The sequence below is a fragment of the Pteropus medius genome, unplaced genomic scaffold (genome assembly GCF_902729225.1).
Source record: "Pteropus medius unplaced genomic scaffold, Ma_sr-lr_union100, whole genome shotgun sequence".
In the NCBI taxonomy this organism is placed as follows: Eukaryota; Metazoa; Chordata; class Mammalia; order Chiroptera; family Pteropodidae; genus Pteropus; species Pteropus medius.
In genome coordinates this window covers 6,361,218-6,382,644 of record NW_024344374.1, presented here as the reverse complement: position 1 = coordinate 6,382,644, position 21,427 = coordinate 6,361,218, and the positions used below count along the sequence as shown (strand labels likewise).

Here is a 21,427-nt window from a genome sequence, read left to right as displayed (position 1 = left end):
TCCAACTGCAAAGAAGTTAATTCTCGCTCATTTTATTTGAACATATGGCCCTCTTGGCATATGTCTCATTTTCCCACTTCAGATGGAAGAATGGGTATGAGAAATATTTTAGTTTCTTCCTTAATATAAGAAAAACAATAGTGCGGGCACAATAACAAATGGCAACTTTTTAGCCTGTCCTCAGCATCTGAAGACAATGGAGCTCACGGCCCATCCAACGAGGGAGTTGATACTCTCTCTGCTACTCAACTGTAGCAGCTGTTGCCATGTGGGAACGCTGTCTCTATGTGGCCAGATTTTCCAATGTTTCAAGAAAAGCCAGAAATAAGGATTTTGTGTAAATTTCCTCATTTTTTTTTTAATGTAGGCAACTAATAAAATTTTGAATGTATCTAGCTATAAAAACAAAAATTTTAACACTTCAGGAACAAGTTTTGCAGAGCCAATAAAACATGTCTAGGGCAAAGGTCAGGACTAATGACAAATTTTACATTTAACCCTCATGCTCAATCCTATGACTCCATCATTCCCATTTCACAAATGAGGAAACAGAATCTATAAAGAGGTTCAGTTCCTTGTGCAAGGTCATGAGTTAGCAAGTCATGAGAGGGGTACAAGATTTGAATCCTACCCAAAGGAGTCTGATGCCAAAGCCCAAGATCCCAACCACCTATTCTATGAATACATATAAGGCAGATCCATATAAGGAAGACAAGGTCTATGCTGATCTATCCTCATGTCCACTTGAAAAATGGAAGAATCTGAGTGGAAATAAACAGATAAACGGACAAATAAACAAAAGAGTAGGCTGCCTAACCAATCCAGAACAGATTAGGACTACATTTGCTTTCATTCTATATTCTCTATTTCCCAATATTACTCAAGATAGTATTAGCCTTTTGTCAGTTACATTAAAATGTGACTCATAATGAGCTTCCTGTTATTTATATAACTAAAACCCAAATATTTTTCAAAAGAAGGAAGGACTTGCTAGCTTTGATAATCAAAAGACTTGGTAAACATATATGTATTTCTTCAAGCAAATGTTTGAAAATGCATGAGCTATTCTTTAGTATTTATTAGATTCACAGAGAAAAAGAACTCTGAATAAAACTATTTAAAATACTATCTGGTGACTTGGAGCACTTTCAAACATGTATAAGGATTGACTAGATTTTAAACTGTATTGCAATTCTGGTTCAAATCTGTTTACAACTAGTCCTCTGAGAAAAAATTGCAAAGTTCTCCCCCACAACTCTTTAACTTACGTAAGGTAGGTGCCTCTGGTGTTGACATTCATCATCAAATCCACCCTCTTCGTAGGTGTTTCCAATGTGTTGGTCAAGCTAATAGCACTGGCATTATTCACCAAAATATCAATTCCTGTTTTCAAATAATCAACTTCCTATTAATGTAATTTAAACTTTATAACAAAAGGAAATAAACACATTTAGTCTGTACAGCTGAGCCCTAAGTTGGTTCACAAATACTTCCTTTAGAAGTATTAAACTGATCAATATACCAATGAAAGACTTACTAGCTGTGTCAAAACACAAATGATGTTCACTGGCACAATGGAGAGAGCCAATCACCAGAGCACCATGTGAAACTACCAGGAAGCTTAGTCCTTAGTGGTTTGTAGCTTCCATTCTTATCTGCTCTCTTATCTCCTGTCTTTCCTTCTTATCTCCAAGAACCTTAGCCGAACTTCCTTAAAGTTTCTACTCCTCTCTAGCATCTTTCCAAGCCCTCCCTCCTTCCAAGCACGTTAGTTTTCTTCCCCTTTAAGGCCCTTACTGAAATGAAAGAGCTCCTTCCTGGTCTTGGGAACTAGGAAAAGAGAAAAGACCCAGAATTTCAATTCCAGGCAAATCATCAAAACAGATCAAATCTGTTTTGGTTAACTCATACATAAAAAAAAAAAAAAAGAAATGAATCTAGAATAACAATTATTTCTGCATGTTCTATCCAGTCCCCCCATAAGTAACATACAGTTACATTAATTGAGGAGAGGCAAGAGAATGTGATCTGGGAACTAGTTTTGGTTACATGTCTGTTACCGTCAAGGTCCTAACTTTATATTGAATGGTAGATTTGTTATATTTTTCAAAATAATTTTTATAAATTAAAAAAAGTCATCTTAATGTAGCTACATCAAAATGTAGCTTAAAAGATGGTTTTAAGCTACATTTCTATATGACCAAATATTCGTTTCTGCTTATATACCAAAGACTCAGAAAATTTTTTAAAAAATTAAATTAAAATTATAGTTACACCAATCAATAATTATTTCAGAATTATGGTACTACCTCCAAATTTCTCAACTGCTTTCTCCACTGCATTACTGATTTGCTGTTCATCTCTCACATCGACAATACATGGCAAGGCCTTTCCTCCAGCTGCTTCAACTGCAAAGGGTAAACAAAAAAAAGCATTAAAGCATTCAAATAGTAAACCTTTCATTCTGATACGAGAATCAAAAGAAATAAGTACGCTATATTCATAAAATCAAAATAAATAACTAAGTCATAGCTATTCGTGATTCCACCCTACAGTAGGACAGATTGACTAACCCATATCCAGCTTCAGACTAGCTAGGCCAACTCTATTAAAAAAAACAGAAAGAGGAAGGTAATATAAAAAATTATATTAAAAAGTAAAAAAAGGAAGGTAATTTTAATAAACATTATGGAAAATTTCAAAAAATATATAAAAATATAAAGAACAGTATAATAAACTACCATGAAGCTTCAATGATTGTTAATGTTTTGCCTGTTTATCTACCTCCAATCCCATTTTGTTTTTTGGTGTATTTTTTTTTTTAAATTTTATTAGTTTCAAGTATACAGCACATTGGTTAGACATTTATATAGTCTATAAAACGATCCTCTTAATTGCTCTTTCTCTCATCTGGCTCTCCACCTAGCCATTACATAAAAGCTAACTGCGTTCCCTATGCGTGCTTGATGTTGTATTTTAAAACAAGTCCCAGGCATCTCTTTACCTATCAATACTTCATATGTATTTCCCTAAAATAACCACAATGCTATTAACATAACTAACAAAACCAACAAAACCACAATGCTATTAACATAACTAACAAAACCAAGTGTAATTGATTTTTTAAGCCCTTTCTAGCATAATGCCTTGAATATAAGCACTCAATAATTATTTGTGAACTAAAAATGTTAAAATAATAACTTGTGAAAAGTGCAAAGAATAAGTAACATGGAAAGCTTTTCAAAGTGTTCACATCATCTATCTCTCAAATGGGAGTCGCGTACCTCTCAAAAGTGCTGGCGACGAAAAACGTTTCCTAATCACTGTTTTAAGGTGACAAAATACTTTCTTAAGTAGATAAAATTATTTTAGGGTAGCTTTCAAATAGCTACAATTAAACTCTCCAACAAATTCTCTATGTATTGAAACTACGGTGAGGACATTTCATGAAATGGTACTGTCACACTCACTCACTTTCTTCAGCAGCAGTATAGATTGTGCCTGGAAGTCTGGGGTGTGCCTGAGTGGTCTTTGCAGCAATGACAATATTTGCTCCATCCTTTGCTGCTTTCAATGCAATAGCTTTGCCAATGCCACGGCTTGCACCTGTGATAAAAACTGTACATCCTGCTAGCTTCCTACAACAGAACAAATGAGACCTTATTAGAAACCTCGATATTTTATTTACTTACGAGTATCAGGAACATATGCATATTTTCACAACATATAGGTTTACTCTTCTGTGAAAACTTTTTCTAAACCCTCCTCCCTCCCCAAATGATACCTAATAACTCTACTGTACTCCCGCTGCACAATGATTTATAAATTATTACAACAGTTGGTCGGTCTTGCTGTGATCTGGCCAACAAAATCTGCTCAAATGAAAAATCTTAAAAAGAAATGAGGAATAAACTATATAAATGTGTATTTCCCCTCCCCCACAGGAAAAGTGTTAATGAAGCTTATTTTTGAGTGGTGGGATTATGAATAAATTTTATCATATTTTTTATATTCTTCTGGATTTTTCAAATTTCCTTCAGTGAATACATACCACTTAAAAGAAATTACCTAAAAGCAAGCAATTATTCAATGGATGATCATCGCTGTTCATAATAGCCAAAATGGAAGCAACATAAATGCCCATCAACTGATGAATGGATAAATAAAATGTGGTACATTCATACAATGAAATATATACAGCAATGAAAATGAATTACTGATCCATTCTATAACATAGATGAGCTTTGAAAACATAATGCTAAGTGAAAAAAGCCAATCACAAAAAATCACATATGATTCCATTTATATGAAATATCTAGAATAGGCAAATATATATAGACACAAAGATTAGTGGTTGGCTTGGGCTGGGAGGGCAGGGGTGTTGACGCTTGACAGCTGAGAAGCATGGGATTTATTTTGGGGATGATGAAACAATTTAAAAATTGGTTATGGTGATGGTTGCACAACTCTGTGAATCTACTAAAAGCCAATGAACTGTACACTTTAAATAGGTGAATTATGTGGTGTGTGAAATACATCTCAATAAAGCTGTTAAACAAACCTAGAAGGCTGGCAAAGAGCTCAGATCAACAGATTCTCTGATCAGAATGTACTGAAGGAAGTTCTCTGTGCCCATCCACCCTTTACAAATCCATCTACCTTAACTTTAAACTTTGTACTTAGTTATTAGATGAGAAGAAAACATCTAAAATAAAGTCAGATAACGGAGGGAAACCTATGTTCTTGCTTTCTAAAGCAAATTAACAAACATGTCTAAGAAGGAAGAATAGAGGACAGCAAAAGTGACAATGACATAGAGAAGAGGGGAGGGGACAGTAACCAGAGACAGGAGTTACAGATACGCAGGCTTGTTAACAAAAGAGCATAAAGCTTTTTGCCAAGATCTAGAGGAATACACCAAAAGAGATCAGCGGTGAACGTGGGAGAAGGGTTTTAAAAAAATAAGGATTAACCAGTTTGGTAAGAAGGAAGGGGAGCAGAGAAGTAAGGAAGAAACAGAGAGATAGCAACCATTTTTAGTGACAATAGTAAACATACAAAAAGCATATAAAGTGTATAAAGAACAAAATAAAATGAATTCTAATAAAAATAGAATATTACCAATACCCGGAAGCCCCATCTCTTTCTCTCTATCCTTTCTTCCTCCTCCAACCTACAAATTTCATCTACAATTTTGCATCTTTAACTTTTTCACAATGCCATTATTACAACGAAGAAAATAATTCAAAATCATTTGGTACCTACATATATTCAAAGTTTCATAAATATCTCATGTCCCAACTATTGCTTTAAAAAGCCCTCTTTGCCTTCAGTCTAGCGTGATTGATTCCTAGTAGGATAAAGGACATCATCCTCCTTAATCAGAGTCTCAGGCACTGCAGAAAGAAAGGCAAAGGCAGTGTCTGTACTACTAAGTGCCTGGTCTATACTACTAAGGAACTCCTCCAACTCTAAAGCATTAGAACCAGAGTATATAAGGTGAGAAAGAAAGGTCCCAAATTCCTCAGTACTATGGTAGATGGCTAACACTTGCTAATGTTAACCTTCACTACAATCTACCCAAATTCTCTGGTACCTCAAAATAAAGGTGACAAAATTTTTTAATATTAAAAAAAAAAAGATCACTGAAAAAAAAAAAAACTATGCAAGCTATTTGGAATAACAAACATCCAGAAATAACCAGGAAAATTCTGAAAAAGAATCCAAACGAGGCAAGAACTAGCCTTCTCAGACATTAAAATATTTTATAAAGCCAGAACAATCAAAATAGTTTGCTACTGGTACATGAAAGGACAAACCAAAGTAACAGAATAAAAAAATTAAGAAACAGACCCCTGTGCACATGAGAATTCAGTATAAAATAAAGGTGAAATTTCCAACAAAAAGGGAAAGGTAACTAGTCAGTGATGCTGGGACAACCAGACAGCCAGGCACCTGAACCAAAATGAAGTGGGCTTCCTAACTTACTTCCTGTGCCAAAATAGTATGCAAAATAGTATTTTATCTCAGGTGGACGAAATATCTGAGTGCAAAAAGAAAAAAAAAAACATTAAAATACTAGATCTCACCAATTTAAAAAAAATCTTGAGTTAAGATGGCCTTATAGGTGTGCACAAAAATATAAAAGCCTTAAAAGATTGATAACTTTGACTCAATAAATGCACACATCTGCATGATAGTCTAACTGAAGTCCAAACACAGTGGAAAAAAAACTGAGAAAAATATCTGTGACACATATGATATAGAATAACTTTTTAAAAATAGAGCTTTCAGAGACCAAAAACCTAATTTTGTAAAGCCAGGCATAAAGTACACAGATGGCTTTAAACCAGGATTTCTCAATCTCTGCAAAATGTCTATTGAGATATATATTTCTTTGTTGTGGGAGCTATCTTGTGTGTTATAGAGTGTTTATCAGCATCCGTGGACTCCATCTGTTAAATACCAGTAACATCCCCTCAACTATGGCAATCAAAAATGTTCCCAGATATTACCAAATAGCCTATGGGAGTCAAAAGTACTCTTCGATGAAGACTATTTATTTAAACATATAAAACAATCCTCATCCTCACTTGTGATTCAAATTTTTACTATAATGAGTTTCCATTTGTTCTCTATATTTTTATTATCAAATATTTTTCTGTGTCCCAGCATGTCAGATTAGGAAATCTCATTCATCCTTTTGGTTGTGCAACCTTTTTGGAGAGCTATTAATACTAGCTATCAAAATTTAAAGTGCACGTAGGCTTTGATCCAGCAACTTTACTTCCAGGAATTTGTCATATAGATACATTCAAATAGGTGAATACAAGGATAATCATTGCAGCAAAGATGGAGTAACAAAAAACTAGAAATGGATCTAGTCCCAATGATAGGGAGCTGGTTAAATAGAATACTATGTAACCATTAAGTGGAAGATATACATGTACTGACAATGTGTGCTCCAAAACTTATTACGTAAAAAGAGCAAAGCCCTGAAGTTTATTATTAAATGTGTGTGTGTGTGTGTGTTTAAGTGGTACACGAAATGTGTTTATAAATGTATAGAATATCTTCGGGTATTTGACCAGAGAATAACCGAAAGACTGGAAGTTAAAGATAAGGAAACTCACTTTATACACTCTTTTGAGCTGTTTTAAGTCCTTTGGTCATGTTTCAAGCAAATTACACAATGGACACTCAGTTCAAGACTTTATATAAATAAAGTAGAATGGTGGTTGCCAGGTGCTGGGAAAAGCAGAAAAGAGGAAAAGAGTTGTTTTATGTATATAGTTTGTTCTGCAAGTTGAAAAAGTTCTAAAGATTTGTTGCACAACAGTGCGAGTATACTTAACACTACTGAACTACACACTTAAAAATGGTTAAGATGGAAGTTTTACATTATGTGTATTTTACAATTAAAAATCTTTTTAAAGTGAAAAAAAATCCCCACAAAAAAGATACCCATACTGTTAGTTTAATTTGCTACTAATTTGAAAAATCACTTTTTAAACACTCTATTATTTTTATTATTCCAGAACTGAGCGTTCTGAATTAGAGGGCACTCATTAGCATTCCAGTAACCTTTCACCTAAAACTTGTACACCTTCAGCAAGACAGGCTAAACTCAAAATGAGGCCCGCCCTAGGGGCGACGGGATAACCCACTCCAGATCCTTTACCTGTGGAAGAGGTTTTTCTATGGCAGCCACGGCAAAGCACACTACTTTGGGTTACTTTTCACGCGTTACCGCAGATTCAAGGAACACCGCCTCCAGCGCGGCGGGCCAGCGTTCCACAGCGCACTTCGCAGCTTCATCAACCCTCCCACCTCCGAGGCCGAGCCCTCGGGCCCCCCACACCGGCCCCACCTAGCCGGGCACTCCGCGCGGACCCGTCTTTCTCCGCGGACCCGCTATCCCCTTACCCGGTGTTGGGTAACATGACTTTCGTAGGTCAGAATCCGTGGCAACAACAACGACAGTGAGCGGTGAAAAACAGCAGTCTTTCCCTTCGCGTTGAGTTCCACTCTAGACCCCGCCCCAAACCCCGCCCCCAAGTCCCCGCCCAGAGGCTTGCCGGGAAGGGGCGCTCGCAGTCGGAGGTTGCTGAGTGCGCCTGCGTACGCAGTGGGCCTCCCTAGCGCTGGGCGTTAGTTTCCCCTTGGTAGGCCCCCTCGGCAGGCCCCTGGAAACCAGCTCTCTGCGCAAGCGCGGTGAGAGGCAAGTCCGCCCCGCCCTTCTCGCGAGCTCTACGGTGACAATCGGTCGCCAGCGGGCGTCTAGTTTTCTGGGCGGGTCGGCAGCAACGTATGCGTTTCCCCGGTCAAAAAAGGTTCCTCGGGTCAACGCTGCCTTCTTTTACCAGCGGGGTAGCCGTTTGAGTCGTGCAAATTAGGAACGTTGAGGTTTCTCAGCAGACTCTGGCCTGGGAACACTTTTGTTCTGGTCTGCTCTTCTGTCCCTCCACGTCCCAACCTGGAAGCCTGTTCGGCAGCACGCGCTTCCTTGGGGACGCCCCTTACGAACGCCTCTTTTTGCATATACTCACTTTCTGCCTGCAGCCGGCCAGCGTCACATTTCGACTCTCCTCCGGAGTCAGCTCGACCTCACGGGTCTGTAGCTAGCACTGGTGAGGGGCAGCTTCTAGATCAGAGCTCTTTGTAATTGTTGCGCCAAAGAATTCATAATTAATCGGTTTTTCGACCCTTAGCGGATATCTCCCAGTCTCAGTGCTGGAGTAAGGAATTCTGGGATCCAGTATTGCTTTTGGTGATATACCTTAGACATAGCTGCCCTAGTGAACTGAAGACTGGCATATTTTTAGGGAGACGTGAAGAAATTGTAAAGGGGTAAAACAGGATGAGAAGGAGGTTCTTTATGAGGACTTTTTAAAGAAACTAGCTTGTAGATGGGGTATGTACTCTCCCTTTTATTACGAGCCCTAATAGCTCTATTTACTACTTTATATCACTTGTCAGTCTCCTATAAGCATTTGAATTTGTGATTCATGATATAGTGCTTAGAGACCCCCAGAGGAATTTTCTTATTCAACAGATATTAACTCCTGCTATGTGTCAGTCACTGAAGACACAGCAAGACAAGAAGGACAAGGTCTCTATGTGAGGGAAATGAGGAATAGCCCAATGTATTTTTAAGCTGCTGTAAACAGGTGTTTCAGAAAGTGTGTTGATGGGGATGGTTAGATGAAAAAACCTACTCTCCACTCAAAGTGAAAATGCAACCTATGGGATGGGAGAAAATATTTGCAAATCATAGATCTGATAAAGCCTACTATCCAGAATATAAAGAGAACTCTTAACTCAGCAACTTTTGTTAAGATGAACTATGTAATTGAAAAATTAGCAAAGGATCTGAGTAGACATTTCTCCAAAGACGATATACAAATAGCTAGCACACTTGAAGATGCTCAACAGCATTAATTATTAGGGAAATGCAAGTCAAAACCAAAAAGAGATTCCATTTTACATCCATTAGGAAGGTTATAATAGAAAAGATAGAAAATAAGTTTTGGCCAGGCTGTGGAGAAACTAGAAGTCATAAATTGCGGGTGTAAATGGCAGAGCCACTCTGGCAAACAGTTTTGCAGTTCCTCAAAAAGCTGAACGTCGGTACTAAGCTACTGGATAGCCACATGCAATTATAGTTTTATATACTCAAGATAAATGAAAGGTTCAGAATAAACACTAGATGGCACTGTTATTTTAAAAATCAAAATATGATATGGCAAATGTTAATTAACTAGTGCAATGTATCTGAGTTGTGTTAAGGCAAAAATAACGAGGTTCTCTATAGTAGCATTCCCCAACCTTTTTGGCACCAGGGACCGGTGCTCCTATGAGAATCTAATGCCTGATGATCTGAGGTGGAGCTGAGGCGGTGATGCTAGCGCTGGGGAGCGGCTGCAAATACAGATGAAGCTTTGCTGTCTTCCCCGACACTCACCTACTGTTGTATGGCCAGATTCCTAACAAGCCACAGACTGTTACTGTTCTGCAGCCCCAGGGGTTGGACTCCTATTGAAAGAGAACTAAGAGGAGGTATAATTTTTAAATTCCTTAAATAAAACTTTGTATCATTAAAACTCTAATTCATTTTATATTAAGTTATCATAAAATAGTCAAAGTTGTCTTCACTTGTTTTGTGACTTCTAAAGTCTATTAAGTTTAATTCTCCAATATTAAAAAGTAATTCTCAGATACATAGATTGAAAATGCTGACTTAAATTGAAATATCAAAAGATGTGACTTTAAAAACAACTTTAATATTAAATTATCAAATAAGGACTCTTTTAACCCCGACCCTGTGTAAGAATATATGTTTAAGTGTATAATGCAGTAACAATCACATTTGTTGACCACAACTCACAAAAGGAAATAAATTTTTCATCCATACCTAGTTTTCTATTCTATTCGAATCTATTATATCTTATCCTGTTTTTTAAGTTGATCATAACCTACTAAATTACTTTGATGACTCATTAATGGATCATAACCTCCCGTTTGAAAAACATTGCTTTGATGTGTTGTAATTTGCCATTGTGACTTTTCAACTTGCCTTTTAAGATATTTAGGCTTCTCTAGTCAAATATAAAATTACTAATTAATGGTCAGAGGCCAACAGTACTATGTGACTAAGAGTGGATGGATGCTTTCAATAGCTTTTGAAGAATCAGGGATCTTGAAACTTTCCATTTCCTTCATCCACAAGACAGCCCACCCTGGTTCAGAAGGTTAAATGGGGAAATCCTTGAGGATTTGAGGGTATGGCAGTTGTTTCTGATAATGTACCAAATCTTCCCCATAGGACTCCTAACTGTGACTTTTGTTGCTTAATGAATTATTTCCACTCATTATTGAATTAGTAACTAACTTGGATATTAACCTCATTGGATTTTATTGTCTATGTCTTTTGAGATAATACATGATTGCAACAATCTAGAGAAAATGAAAGTTTCTAACACTACACTTCAGAGATAATCACTATTAATAGTTTGGCATGTATCCCTCAAGACTTTGAAATTTTTATATAGATTTTGATAATTTTTAAAGCTTGGGGAGATATATACTATATTGTTTTGGAAACTTTTATTTTGTTTAATGCATATTCTAAAGTTTACACCTAAAATTTTAGCTTAACATTTTAAAAAGTATAATTTTATTTTATGTGAATGTTAATTTTTAATTCCATATTAATTTTCCCATTGTCATTTTTGATGGACATTTGTTTTAAAATTGTCTCTATGATAAACATTGCAATAAAAGTCGTTGTGCATATGTCATTGTTCACTAATCATATTTCTCTAGCATACATTCCTAGAAATTAGATGGTTTACTCAATGGATATACCCATTTTATACCCTTTAGCAAAGTTTTCTCAGCCTTCTCACTATTGGCCTTTTAGGATATATAATCCTTTGTTGTAGGAGTCTATCATGTGTATCATAGAATGTTTACTGGCATTCCTGGCCTGTATCCACTACATGCTATATACTCCCACCACAGTTTTCTTTGTTCATTGTGGTAAAATATACACAACATAAAAATTTACCTTTTTTACCACTTTTAAGTGTATACTTCAGTAGCATTAAGTACCTTCACATTGTTATGCAACTAACCCCACCATCCATCTCCAGCCCTTCCAATTTTGACAACCAAAAATATCTCCAGAAATTACTAAATGTCCCCTGGAAGGAAAAATTGCCCTGGTTGTTTATACTGTCACAGAAGTGAATGTGAAACCCAAAATATCAATGTCATTTCAAAAAATGAAAGGCTGAGGATCTATAATAGATTAAAGAAGACTAAAAAGACATTACAACTAAATGAAAGATTTGATCCTGTCTAGAAAACAAAAGTTGCTATAAAGAACATTATTAACACAATTGACAAAGTGGAATATGTACTACAGATTATTGTGTCAATGATAAATTTCCTGAATTTGATTACTGTGGTTATGTAAAGAATGTCTGGCTTCTTAGTATGAAGTATTAAGGGGTAAAAGGAAATAAATATGTACCTACTCTTAAATTGTGTGTGTATGTGTCTGTGTGTGTGTGTGTGTGTGTGTGTGTGTGTGTGAGAGAGAGAGAGAGAGAATGCTTAAATGAAATGTGAGAAAATGTTAAAATTGCTGATTTGGGGTAAAGATTTATGAGTTTTTATTATTACAACTTTTCTATAAACTCGAATTCAAACTAAAAAGTTTTGTTTGTTTTAAGTAAATGGGAATGCTTATAGTTGAGACTATCGTTTGTCTGCTCACACTTTTTCGATTCCTGGTTCCTTGCTAATTTTGTTTATCAATGCTGCAGAAAAGGTAACCATAATTGCAGCTCAGGGTAAAATCCTGATTGGTCTAGGTCAGTGGTTCTCAAACTATAGTGTGCACCAGAATTATATGAAGAATTTTGTAAAACAGATTAATAGGCCTGACCTCCAGAGTTTCCGATTCACTAAGTCTTGAAGAATGTGTATTTCCAACAAGTTTCCACGTATTGCTAATGCTGTAGGTTGGGCATTGGGAGATTTGTAGGCCAGTAGTTCCCAGCTTTGTTTTCAAATTTGAATCACTGAGGGAACTTTAAAAAATTATGATGTCTGGGTCTTACTCCCAGGGATTCCAATTAAATCGGTATGGGGTACACACAGGAAGTAGTATTTTTAAAAGACTCCCAGGTAGTCCTAATATGCAGCCAAGACTGAGAATCACTGATTTTGGTCAATGTAATCCCATTCTCCTTGTCAATGCCTTGTTCAGAAGTGGGCACGTTATCCAGTTCTGACAAATGTGAAGTCTGATGGGAAAGGTTTTCTTAAAGAAAGAGACCACAGAATTGCCTCCTTTCTTTCAGATGTTATTTCTGGATGTGAGGCTTGGATCAGCTGTATCTATCTCTCAATCATAAGGGGGGAACTAGCTCTCCCCTTTCCCATAGCTCCTTCAAAAGTAACTTTTTCCTATAAGATACATGAAAGAACGGTTGGGGTTGGCAGGGCGGCAGTTGTCTCAGAACCCTCCCATTAGCTTTCTAATACTCCCATTGTGAGTTTTCTTCACTTTATGGCTGGCCATCTCTTAGGATTCCAGGAAACAGTTCACTCAACAGACAACTGCTCTCTTGCATGAGGACAAATAGTGAAATGGGTGTGTGAATCATGCAAATTTCACTTTTTTGCTGTTGTTTTATTTACTGCAACTCTGTTGAAGAGTTGAGGCTTACATGAAGGAATTACTACACATATAAAAAATTAATTTTATATGGCAACTGCTATGTCTGAGACTGCTATTTGCCTACCCATTATGCATTCTCCACTTTTTAGATACCAACAGTATCTATTATTAGAGGTGGCACTATGCCCAGTAAAAACACTGCATCTCTCAGCCCTTCTTGAATCTGGGGGTGGTCAAGAGACCAAATTGTGGCTCATGAGAGAAGTAGAAGATGTTGGTCTTCTGAGAAAACTTCTTTAAAGGGCTTCTAGCCATTTTGTGACCTTAAGAATGAAAGCCAGATGCTCACATAATTGAGTAAAAAGGAGACTGGATCTTGGATGAACATGGAGTGTCGTAAAAGCCCTGAAACTACTACTTCTAGAATTCTTGTGTATGAGAAATACATTTTTATCTAGGTTAAGGCACTGTTACTTTTAGTTTTCTGTTATATGCTTCTGGACGTAACTCTTAATGATACTCTCTGTCTTAAGGCAAAAGTATCAAAATAATATAAACCATTGCAGGGGATTCACATTCAAATCTCTAGCTTTGCTCTGTCTTCATATCTGCTTTTCTCCCTGACCGCATCAATGTTACTCAAATTTCCTTCTTTAAAATTGCCTTTAATATCCCCACCCCCTTTCAAAAGATCCCATGGCCGGCTCACAAGGGTTGGTCTCATACCAGGATCTATTCTTCTTTCTCAAGCCAAATATTTTCCAAGTCTGACTTTACCAAGAGAGTCCAGGGTAGGTGCGGGCTCCAAGTCCAGTTCCCTTGGAGCTATTTCCACCTAATTCTTCCTGGTATCCTCACTTAATAGTAGGTAACTATTATGTCAAATACACCCACATTTCCCAAAGTCAGACATTAATTCTGAGACGCAGTACTCTACTTTGAGTACATGTACCCTTGCCATACTGAGAAAGAGAAACATTTGACTCTTCTATAATCAACATAGCTTCACCCCTGCTCACTATAAAGATAGTATTTTCTTTTGCAAGACAATGTCACTTCTTTTTTATCTTCTAGCTTTAAAACTGGTCCTACCAGGCATTTTAAAAAGGAGAAAAAAAGAACATTCAAATTTAGCTTAAGATATTAGGTCCATGATTGAACCATCTGTCTCTTAATGACCACTACTTGCTACACAAAGATCAAGCTTTAGAATTATACCCTTCCCCCACCTCATCTTTGTTCTGTGCCAAATTAAATTCTTGAAGGTGTCGTCCTTCACCTACCCTCCACTAAATTAAATTCTTGATTAAAGTCTCATACTCCCACTGCTCCAGTGGAAGAGAGGCTATAAGAAGACTTAGCATATCCTCCAATACAAGTAATCCTTCACCTCCATGGATAGAGGATGGGCTGGGGAGATTTGCTTTGCCAGTTACATAAATAACATATTCTCATAGAGAAATGTTCCAGACTGTTGTTTTGTTTTGTTTTTCTGTGACTGACCTTTTGCTTGTTTGCCCGTTCAAGGTTGAACATTCACCTGATGCCCTTTGGGATCATCAGCAGTTAAACATTTTTTAGAACCATATTGGGGAGAGATAACAACAGCTCTCTCCAGTTGTCTGGCATCCCAGGAAACTTTCCACTGACCTTGTAGACTGTAATCTGCTTTTTGCGCAAGGCTATTATTTCGACAAAGGGCAAATAAGGAAAAATAAAATAAATACACTTTAACCAATCTATTTGGTTCCTTGTTAAACAATTATGTCATAAAATTTATAGAGAAGGTTTAAATTAGTGGCCAGTGTGCACACCTTGTTCTACATGTAAAATAAAATTTATATTTCCTATTAGTGATATGGTCTCAGATACTTAAGGGACTATTTTGTCCCATGTAAGAACATTTACAATATTACGGGCATCTATAATGTGTAAAAACTTCATGTATCTGTACACAAATGGAATATCAAGTCAGGAAAAGCAAATCAACTCTTTGTATAGTAGGTTAACTTCAGTTCAGGGAGGAAGTGTTGTAGGCAAAAGGTTAATTAATAAAAGAGAAAAAAAGGGAGTTTTCTTTTTTCTTCTGCTACCTACTCACAGCTATTCCTGCACCTCCTCTTCTTTGAAAAAATTGGGGTGACTCACACATGTTAGTTTACTGGCTAAGGGAGAATTATGCTAAGGGCTGGTGAAAGGACAGTATCCATGACTGCTAAAAAGAAAGGAAATATTTTAATGAAGTCATTAATTGTTATATGACTTCCAGGGAAGATGGAAGTCTAGTAAAATGAACAAAAATGAACCAAAACCAGAGAAGAAATTTCAAGTGTAATGAAACTAAGGAATTGATATAACCCTACCACAAAGATTATAAAGGATACCTTCTAATTTGTACCCAAATTAAGGAAAGTAATGAGATTTGACAAGCATTTCCTCTAAATAGTAACTCAGTGCCATTTTCATAAAGCAAACAAGATTGTCCTAAAGTTTCAGTGGTAATCTGAGACTTGAAGAAATAAGGATTTGGGACCTGAGTGAACCATGGAAAAATTAAGACCACCCTTGGGGTCCATTACCAGGTGGTAAGGAAGGTTGACTTAAGGAAGAGACAATGTGATACACATTTTGGTTTTCCAAGATTCAGTTTCCTGACCCATAACTCAGACTTGGATGTGAGGGGCAGCTGAAGAGTTAACGGTGACCTACAAGTTGACCCAAGTAAACTGAACAGAGTAAACAAATACTGACTATAAGATAAAAATCGTATGGCAGAGTAGATGGGTAGATCTCTTGAACCTCTTGGACTAAAAAAAAAAATTCCCACAATTCCAGTAGAAATGTATTTCAATATTTTCCATCATAGTTTTAAAGGCTATAGGAGAATATGGCTATAGGTACAGAGTTTTCTGGAAAAAGGACAGTGACTCAATAGTTCTTTATCCACTAAAGTTTTAACTTAGAAGAGAAGGGACTATGTAAAGACTCAGGAAACAGATAACACGCAATCCCTTCTAAAGAAAATCTTGAAGATGTAATTCTGCTGAAAACATGAATTTAAAACCAGTCAATCAGCATTAATCCACTTATGTCTAAATAAATATGAATATTTATAAATTTAATGTTGTAATTCTTGATAGAAAATTTACGTACTTGAAAATAATAATACTGACAAAATTAACTATAAAGAAAGGATACATGAGAGAGTTAGTGAGAGGGCTAATTTTTTCATTTCTCTGGAGTCACATACATTTTTGCTTCTGAAGTTGATGATTTGAGTATATTATTTAAAAGTTAAAGATAATTATTAGTAGAACTAAGACTAGGTCTTCTAATTTACAAGAGGAAGCTGCTGTTATTCTGATACTAAACTGTACAAAGAGACCTCAAAAGACTCTAAAGCAACCCCATTTATTAATAGAAATATTAAAACCGTAATAAAAATATTAGCAAAACAAATATACCAACGTATTTTTAAAAACATACCTCAACAAAGTAGGATTTAACTGTAAATGCAAGAATGGCTTAACATATGAGATAGTCTAGGACAATTTACTACATTAAAAGAAATAAGGAGAAATCTATATGATAATCTCACAATCATATCCAGTTATCAACATAATCTTGATAACTGCCAAAATTCAACATCTACTCAATGCATTAAATTGAATACCTAACTGATGAAATTCTTAGAATGTTAAAATTCTTTCATGTTAAAAAAATTCAACCAAGTAAATTTTAAAGACCTAATTGGATTTATTAAATGACTCATGAATGGGGCAGCAATCCATCTAGCAAGTAGAAAGAAGCTCCCCCAAGCTATAGAAAAAGGAAAGTTTTTAAAGGTGGAAAATGTTACCGGACTGAACCCAGTCCAAAGTACTCAGTAGTTGCCAGCCAAAAGACAACTCTGAGATGATTTTATGAGAAGGAACGTTATTGCTTGCAAGGAACACATTGAGGATTGCTCCTAGTGCACCCCTGAACGAAGGATTGGACTTGTCTTCATTGAGGGAAATTATGCATAACAAGCTGAGCTTTGTCTTCACATGTATAGGTGGGGACATTCCTGTGCTGCGCAGTTAGCAAACATGCCTATACATACAACACATGTTCAAAAGTGGTAGAAAATCTCTACCCCTGGGTGTATTATAATGAGGGTATAATAAGAAAAAGCTAATGAGGAGGCCAGTAGAGGGTCCTCCAGGCCACTTTGCCAGCCCTGGGCATGTTGAGCCAGATTAGCTCCCTGGTTCTGCAAATCATCCTGTGTCTCCCTGGAAAAGACAGTTCTGGCAATTGTCAAGGGTAGAGATGGCAAAGGTATATAAGAAAGTTTAATTAAATCTCAGCCCTTCTGTTAAGCTCTTAGCAAATCACAGGATGTCGTTAACATATATATAACAATTAGGGTGATCTAAGTGAGTTTACAGATTAAGCAAAGTTTTGAATTCTAAATGAAAGTTAGTCTATGCTAGGCTACCTGCAAGTATGTATGTTATGTATACATATACATACATATATTTATATGTATATATACAGATATATATGTACATATACATCAGGCATATGTACAAATAAATGTACATATTTTATATATATATATATATATATATATATATATATATATATATATATATATATATATATATATATATATTAGGTTACAAAAGGGAAAAGAGAAATTATTAGCAAAGAACATATTGTTTCAGGCAAGGCCATTCCTAAGAGGAACAGATAGGGTCTATCTGGCAATTACCTCACTAGTCGCTGACCAGGAAATTCCAGATTGACTAGTTAAAGGTTAGGTTCCTGGGAGTGGTTGAAACTACATTTAGATTTTAGGTATGAAGTCTTGGTTTGCTGATGTGGGGCTCAGCGCAAGTGACTCCACTTTGGGCCTATTGTCCCTTTTTTAACACTTAAAATAGAAAAAAAGCTTCCTCTTGCTACTGGTATGCCTTTTATACCAATTCTTGGTAATCTCCCTTTCTATCAAATGAGAGATAGGTCTCTGGCCCAGAGCCTTCAGTAGATAATAGTATATAGCTAGAATTTAATAACATTTTGTTTACATTGTATTTACCAACAGTTCTCATGGCAAATGATACTAGTTTTCTATCTACGATAGTGATGTAAAATTTCCTTTTAAAACAAAATTACTGAAGTAAAAAAAGTGAGGTGATTTAAAGGAAAATGTTAAGTAAACAAGAGTAAAGATGATACATGGATAGAGCAAGAATCATGAAGCTGGTATTGGAATGACAAGTTTGAGAAACTGCTCCAGGAAAATGTTTTTTCTTTTAAATGGGCCTGTGAATATATTTATGGAAGTCTGAGGGTTTTCTGCAAGAATGTTTCAATTTTTCACATTTGTGTTTCTATTGTTTTATAATTATATTCTAGATCATGTGAGTAGCTATCTTATAACAAAGTACTGTCATGTAAATTTAATGCCTACATTTGTATTTACATTTGCTTCCTCACCCATTAGTGCCACTTTGTCTTAGACTAATGAGAAAGGAGAGCTTGATAGGTAAATGATGCATTTGATTCATACAGAGGGCAAAATAATACCATGGCATTCTAAGAAATGCATACAGAAAGTTATTGATACTACTGTCATTGTGACGGTCTACGGTAGTGAAGTTATTATATCCATGCAGATATTCGGCTAATATACAAAGGCTTGGCCCTACTAATTGTTTAAAGACAGCATCTATTATGAATGATTGGTGCCCATTTAGCCCCAATTACTAAAATTTTTTAGGATCATCTATATCATTGGGCAAAGAACCTTTGCTGTAGCAGTCAGCACTATATTCATGTTGTGAGCAAGAATTTTTTTTTAGCCAATTTTGTCTTTTGAAATTAATAACTGTTAATTTGGGTTTCTATTGGTTTGGGAATTTTTACATTTAACTTTTAAATCTATTTTAGTTTACTGTTTATAAAAATCTAGTCTTAAGTTTGTAAATATTTAACTGCAATTATAAGAAAACTATTTAAGTCAGTGCTGAAGAGTATTTTCTTTTCAAGAGCAGTCCAGAAGTGTAAGTCACATGGCCGTATCCTTTTTTAAAAACTATAGTTAAAATTTGTGCATTTCCACATATGTAAATTTTACCTAAAAAAAGTTAGAAAACAAAAATCGAGTGGAGTGATAGAGAGTGAGTAAAGAGATAGAAAAGACAAGAATGTCAGAATATTGATGTAGAGTCGTAGGGTAAGACCATCAGAAAACAAGAGAGTAGAAACGAAATGAGAAAAAGGAAATAGAAAAGAATGTGAAGAGGGGGCAAGGCAAAAATTCTGTTATCAGTTCTCAAGAAGTAGATAGCCAAAGGGTAAGTCTGGAAAAGTGCATTCTGTGGGCTTAGATGGCAAGAATAAGTAAATAAATAAAAAATAAAAATAAAAATAAAATAAAATTAATGGGAATATATTCTACCTTGAATTTGGAGACACACACATGCTGTGGACTAAGCGGTCGGATTTCGTGTAGGGGTTGCAGAAAAATCTTAGCCCTTTATATCAGTGATTCTCAAAATTTGGTTTCTATACTGTCATCTGCAGCAGGCTCACCTGGGAATCTGCTAGAAATGCAAATTCTTGGGCCCCACTTCTGAGTATTAAATAATCACTTCCTGTTTAACAAGCCCTCCAGGTGATTCTAATGCAGAGTAAAGTTTAACTACTGTGCTACACTGATCATTTATCAGTGATTTAAAATTACCAGTGATAGGTACTTAGGGGTCACTAAACTATTGCATTTATGTTTGAAATAATAATTCCATAATAAAAAGTAAGAAAATAAAGAATATATTCACATATTACTTGTAAAATAAAAAAACAAAACAGAAAAGGGGATCCATATATTTGAGAATGGGACCAGTGCTTCTCAAATTGTGATGAAGAATCATTTAAGAAAATTTTCCAATCCTTTGTGAGCTAATACTTTTAAACAAATAACTAAAATAGAAATAAAAACAAATACAGAATATTAATCCAATGTTTTTATTATTAGATTCAACAGAGATAATATTTCTGTAAAATTGCTATGAAATTTTCTAGACACATTCTTGAATTCCATCTTTTCTTGTTAGGGACTAGTAATAGTTTTTAGATTGGCACCATTCTATAGTCCACTCTAAATGATTCATGAACTGTCTTCAAGGAATTCTGCTTTGTAAGCTCATAATAGTAATAATTATTAATAGTATAAACGTTGATCACTTACCATGTGTTAAACACAGTTTTAAGGTTTTTTTTTGTATTAATTCATTTAAACTTTCCCCAAAAGCTATTGGATAGTACTATTTATTATCCCTGCTTCATAGTTCAAGAAACTAAAGCATAGAGAGGTTAAGTAACTTGTCCTTATTTATACTTTCAGCTAGTGCTGGTCCACAATTTTTGTTTTTATTTTTGAAATTTTGCTTGAAAAACTTCAGACACATCAGGAAATGGAGTTTTAATCAGGGTGGTGATGCAAAAGAGAGAAGCCATGGGATGGCAATTGGGAGTCGCGGGGGTAGGTGGCAGTAGTATCTCCATCACCCCAAGCCTGGTATCATCTCCTGAAGAGGGACAGGCTGGTGCATTCTATAATGGGTGGATGAGTCCTGTCTGCTAAATGTAGATGTTTATCTCATCAAGTGCCTCACTAACATTGACCTCAAAGTGATCCTGAACATCATTGAAGATCCCAGCATCATTCTCACCTGAAGGAAACATGATGGCCAAGCCCTAGGTGCCAAATCAAACTGCTCTGCTTAAACGATGCAGGTCGGTGTTAGAATTCTTAGAATATTGCTAAGGCAATATTCATCTGCTCGATGTCCATGCCTCTGCCAAATAGGTCTGTAACTGCAAGAATTCATTGTTGAAAATCTTTAAACTGCTGAAACTGATAAAGCCTCTTCTCCTGGGGCATCTCATAGTAGATGGCAATGGCTGGGAAGTTCTGCTCCACAAGGAGCTGTGCCAGTGCAATGCAATGCTGCACAGACTTCACAGAGTTTTAAGATTCTAGCCAGCTAGTCTGGTTCTAGATCATACTCTACCACTATACACTACTATTAAGTAGAGGTCTTCCTCTACTTAACTCAAATATCACCTTTTTTCTAGTTCTTTGACAAATATGATTAGTGAATAGGATTCTTTCTTTGTGGGAGTGGGGCTCTCAGCTTGAAATTAAGTAGGACCAAATATACTCAAGCATATCTGAAGAGA

The 21,427-nt window shown here is 35.9% G+C and overlaps 1 protein-coding gene across 6 annotated transcripts in view; it reads right to left on the bottom strand.

Moving 5' to 3' along the window:
• HSDL2 (hydroxysteroid dehydrogenase like 2) overlaps positions 1-20,988 on the bottom strand; it is a 48,220-nt gene extending 27,232 nt beyond the window's left edge. For 2 of the 6 annotated variants that reach the window (XM_039870734.1, XM_039870739.1), the window contains exons 1-4: positions 7,927-8,070; positions 3,475-3,638; positions 2,310-2,408; positions 1,269-1,383 (exon numbers count right to left, since the gene is read on the bottom strand). In XM_039870734.1, the coding sequence (XP_039726668.1) occupies positions 1,269-1,383; positions 2,310-2,408; positions 3,475-3,638; positions 7,927-7,943 (395 nt within the window). In that variant the 5' untranslated portion in view covers positions 7,944-8,070. Of the gene's footprint in view, positions 1-1,268; positions 1,384-2,309; positions 2,409-3,470; positions 3,639-7,133; positions 7,235-7,681; positions 7,813-7,926; positions 8,071-20,916 lie in introns of those variants that run through there. The other 4 variants (XM_039870736.1, XM_039870735.1, XM_039870738.1 and 1 more) reach the window with 4 other exon arrangements.
• Between the last annotated feature and the right edge of the window lie 439 nt (positions 20,989-21,427).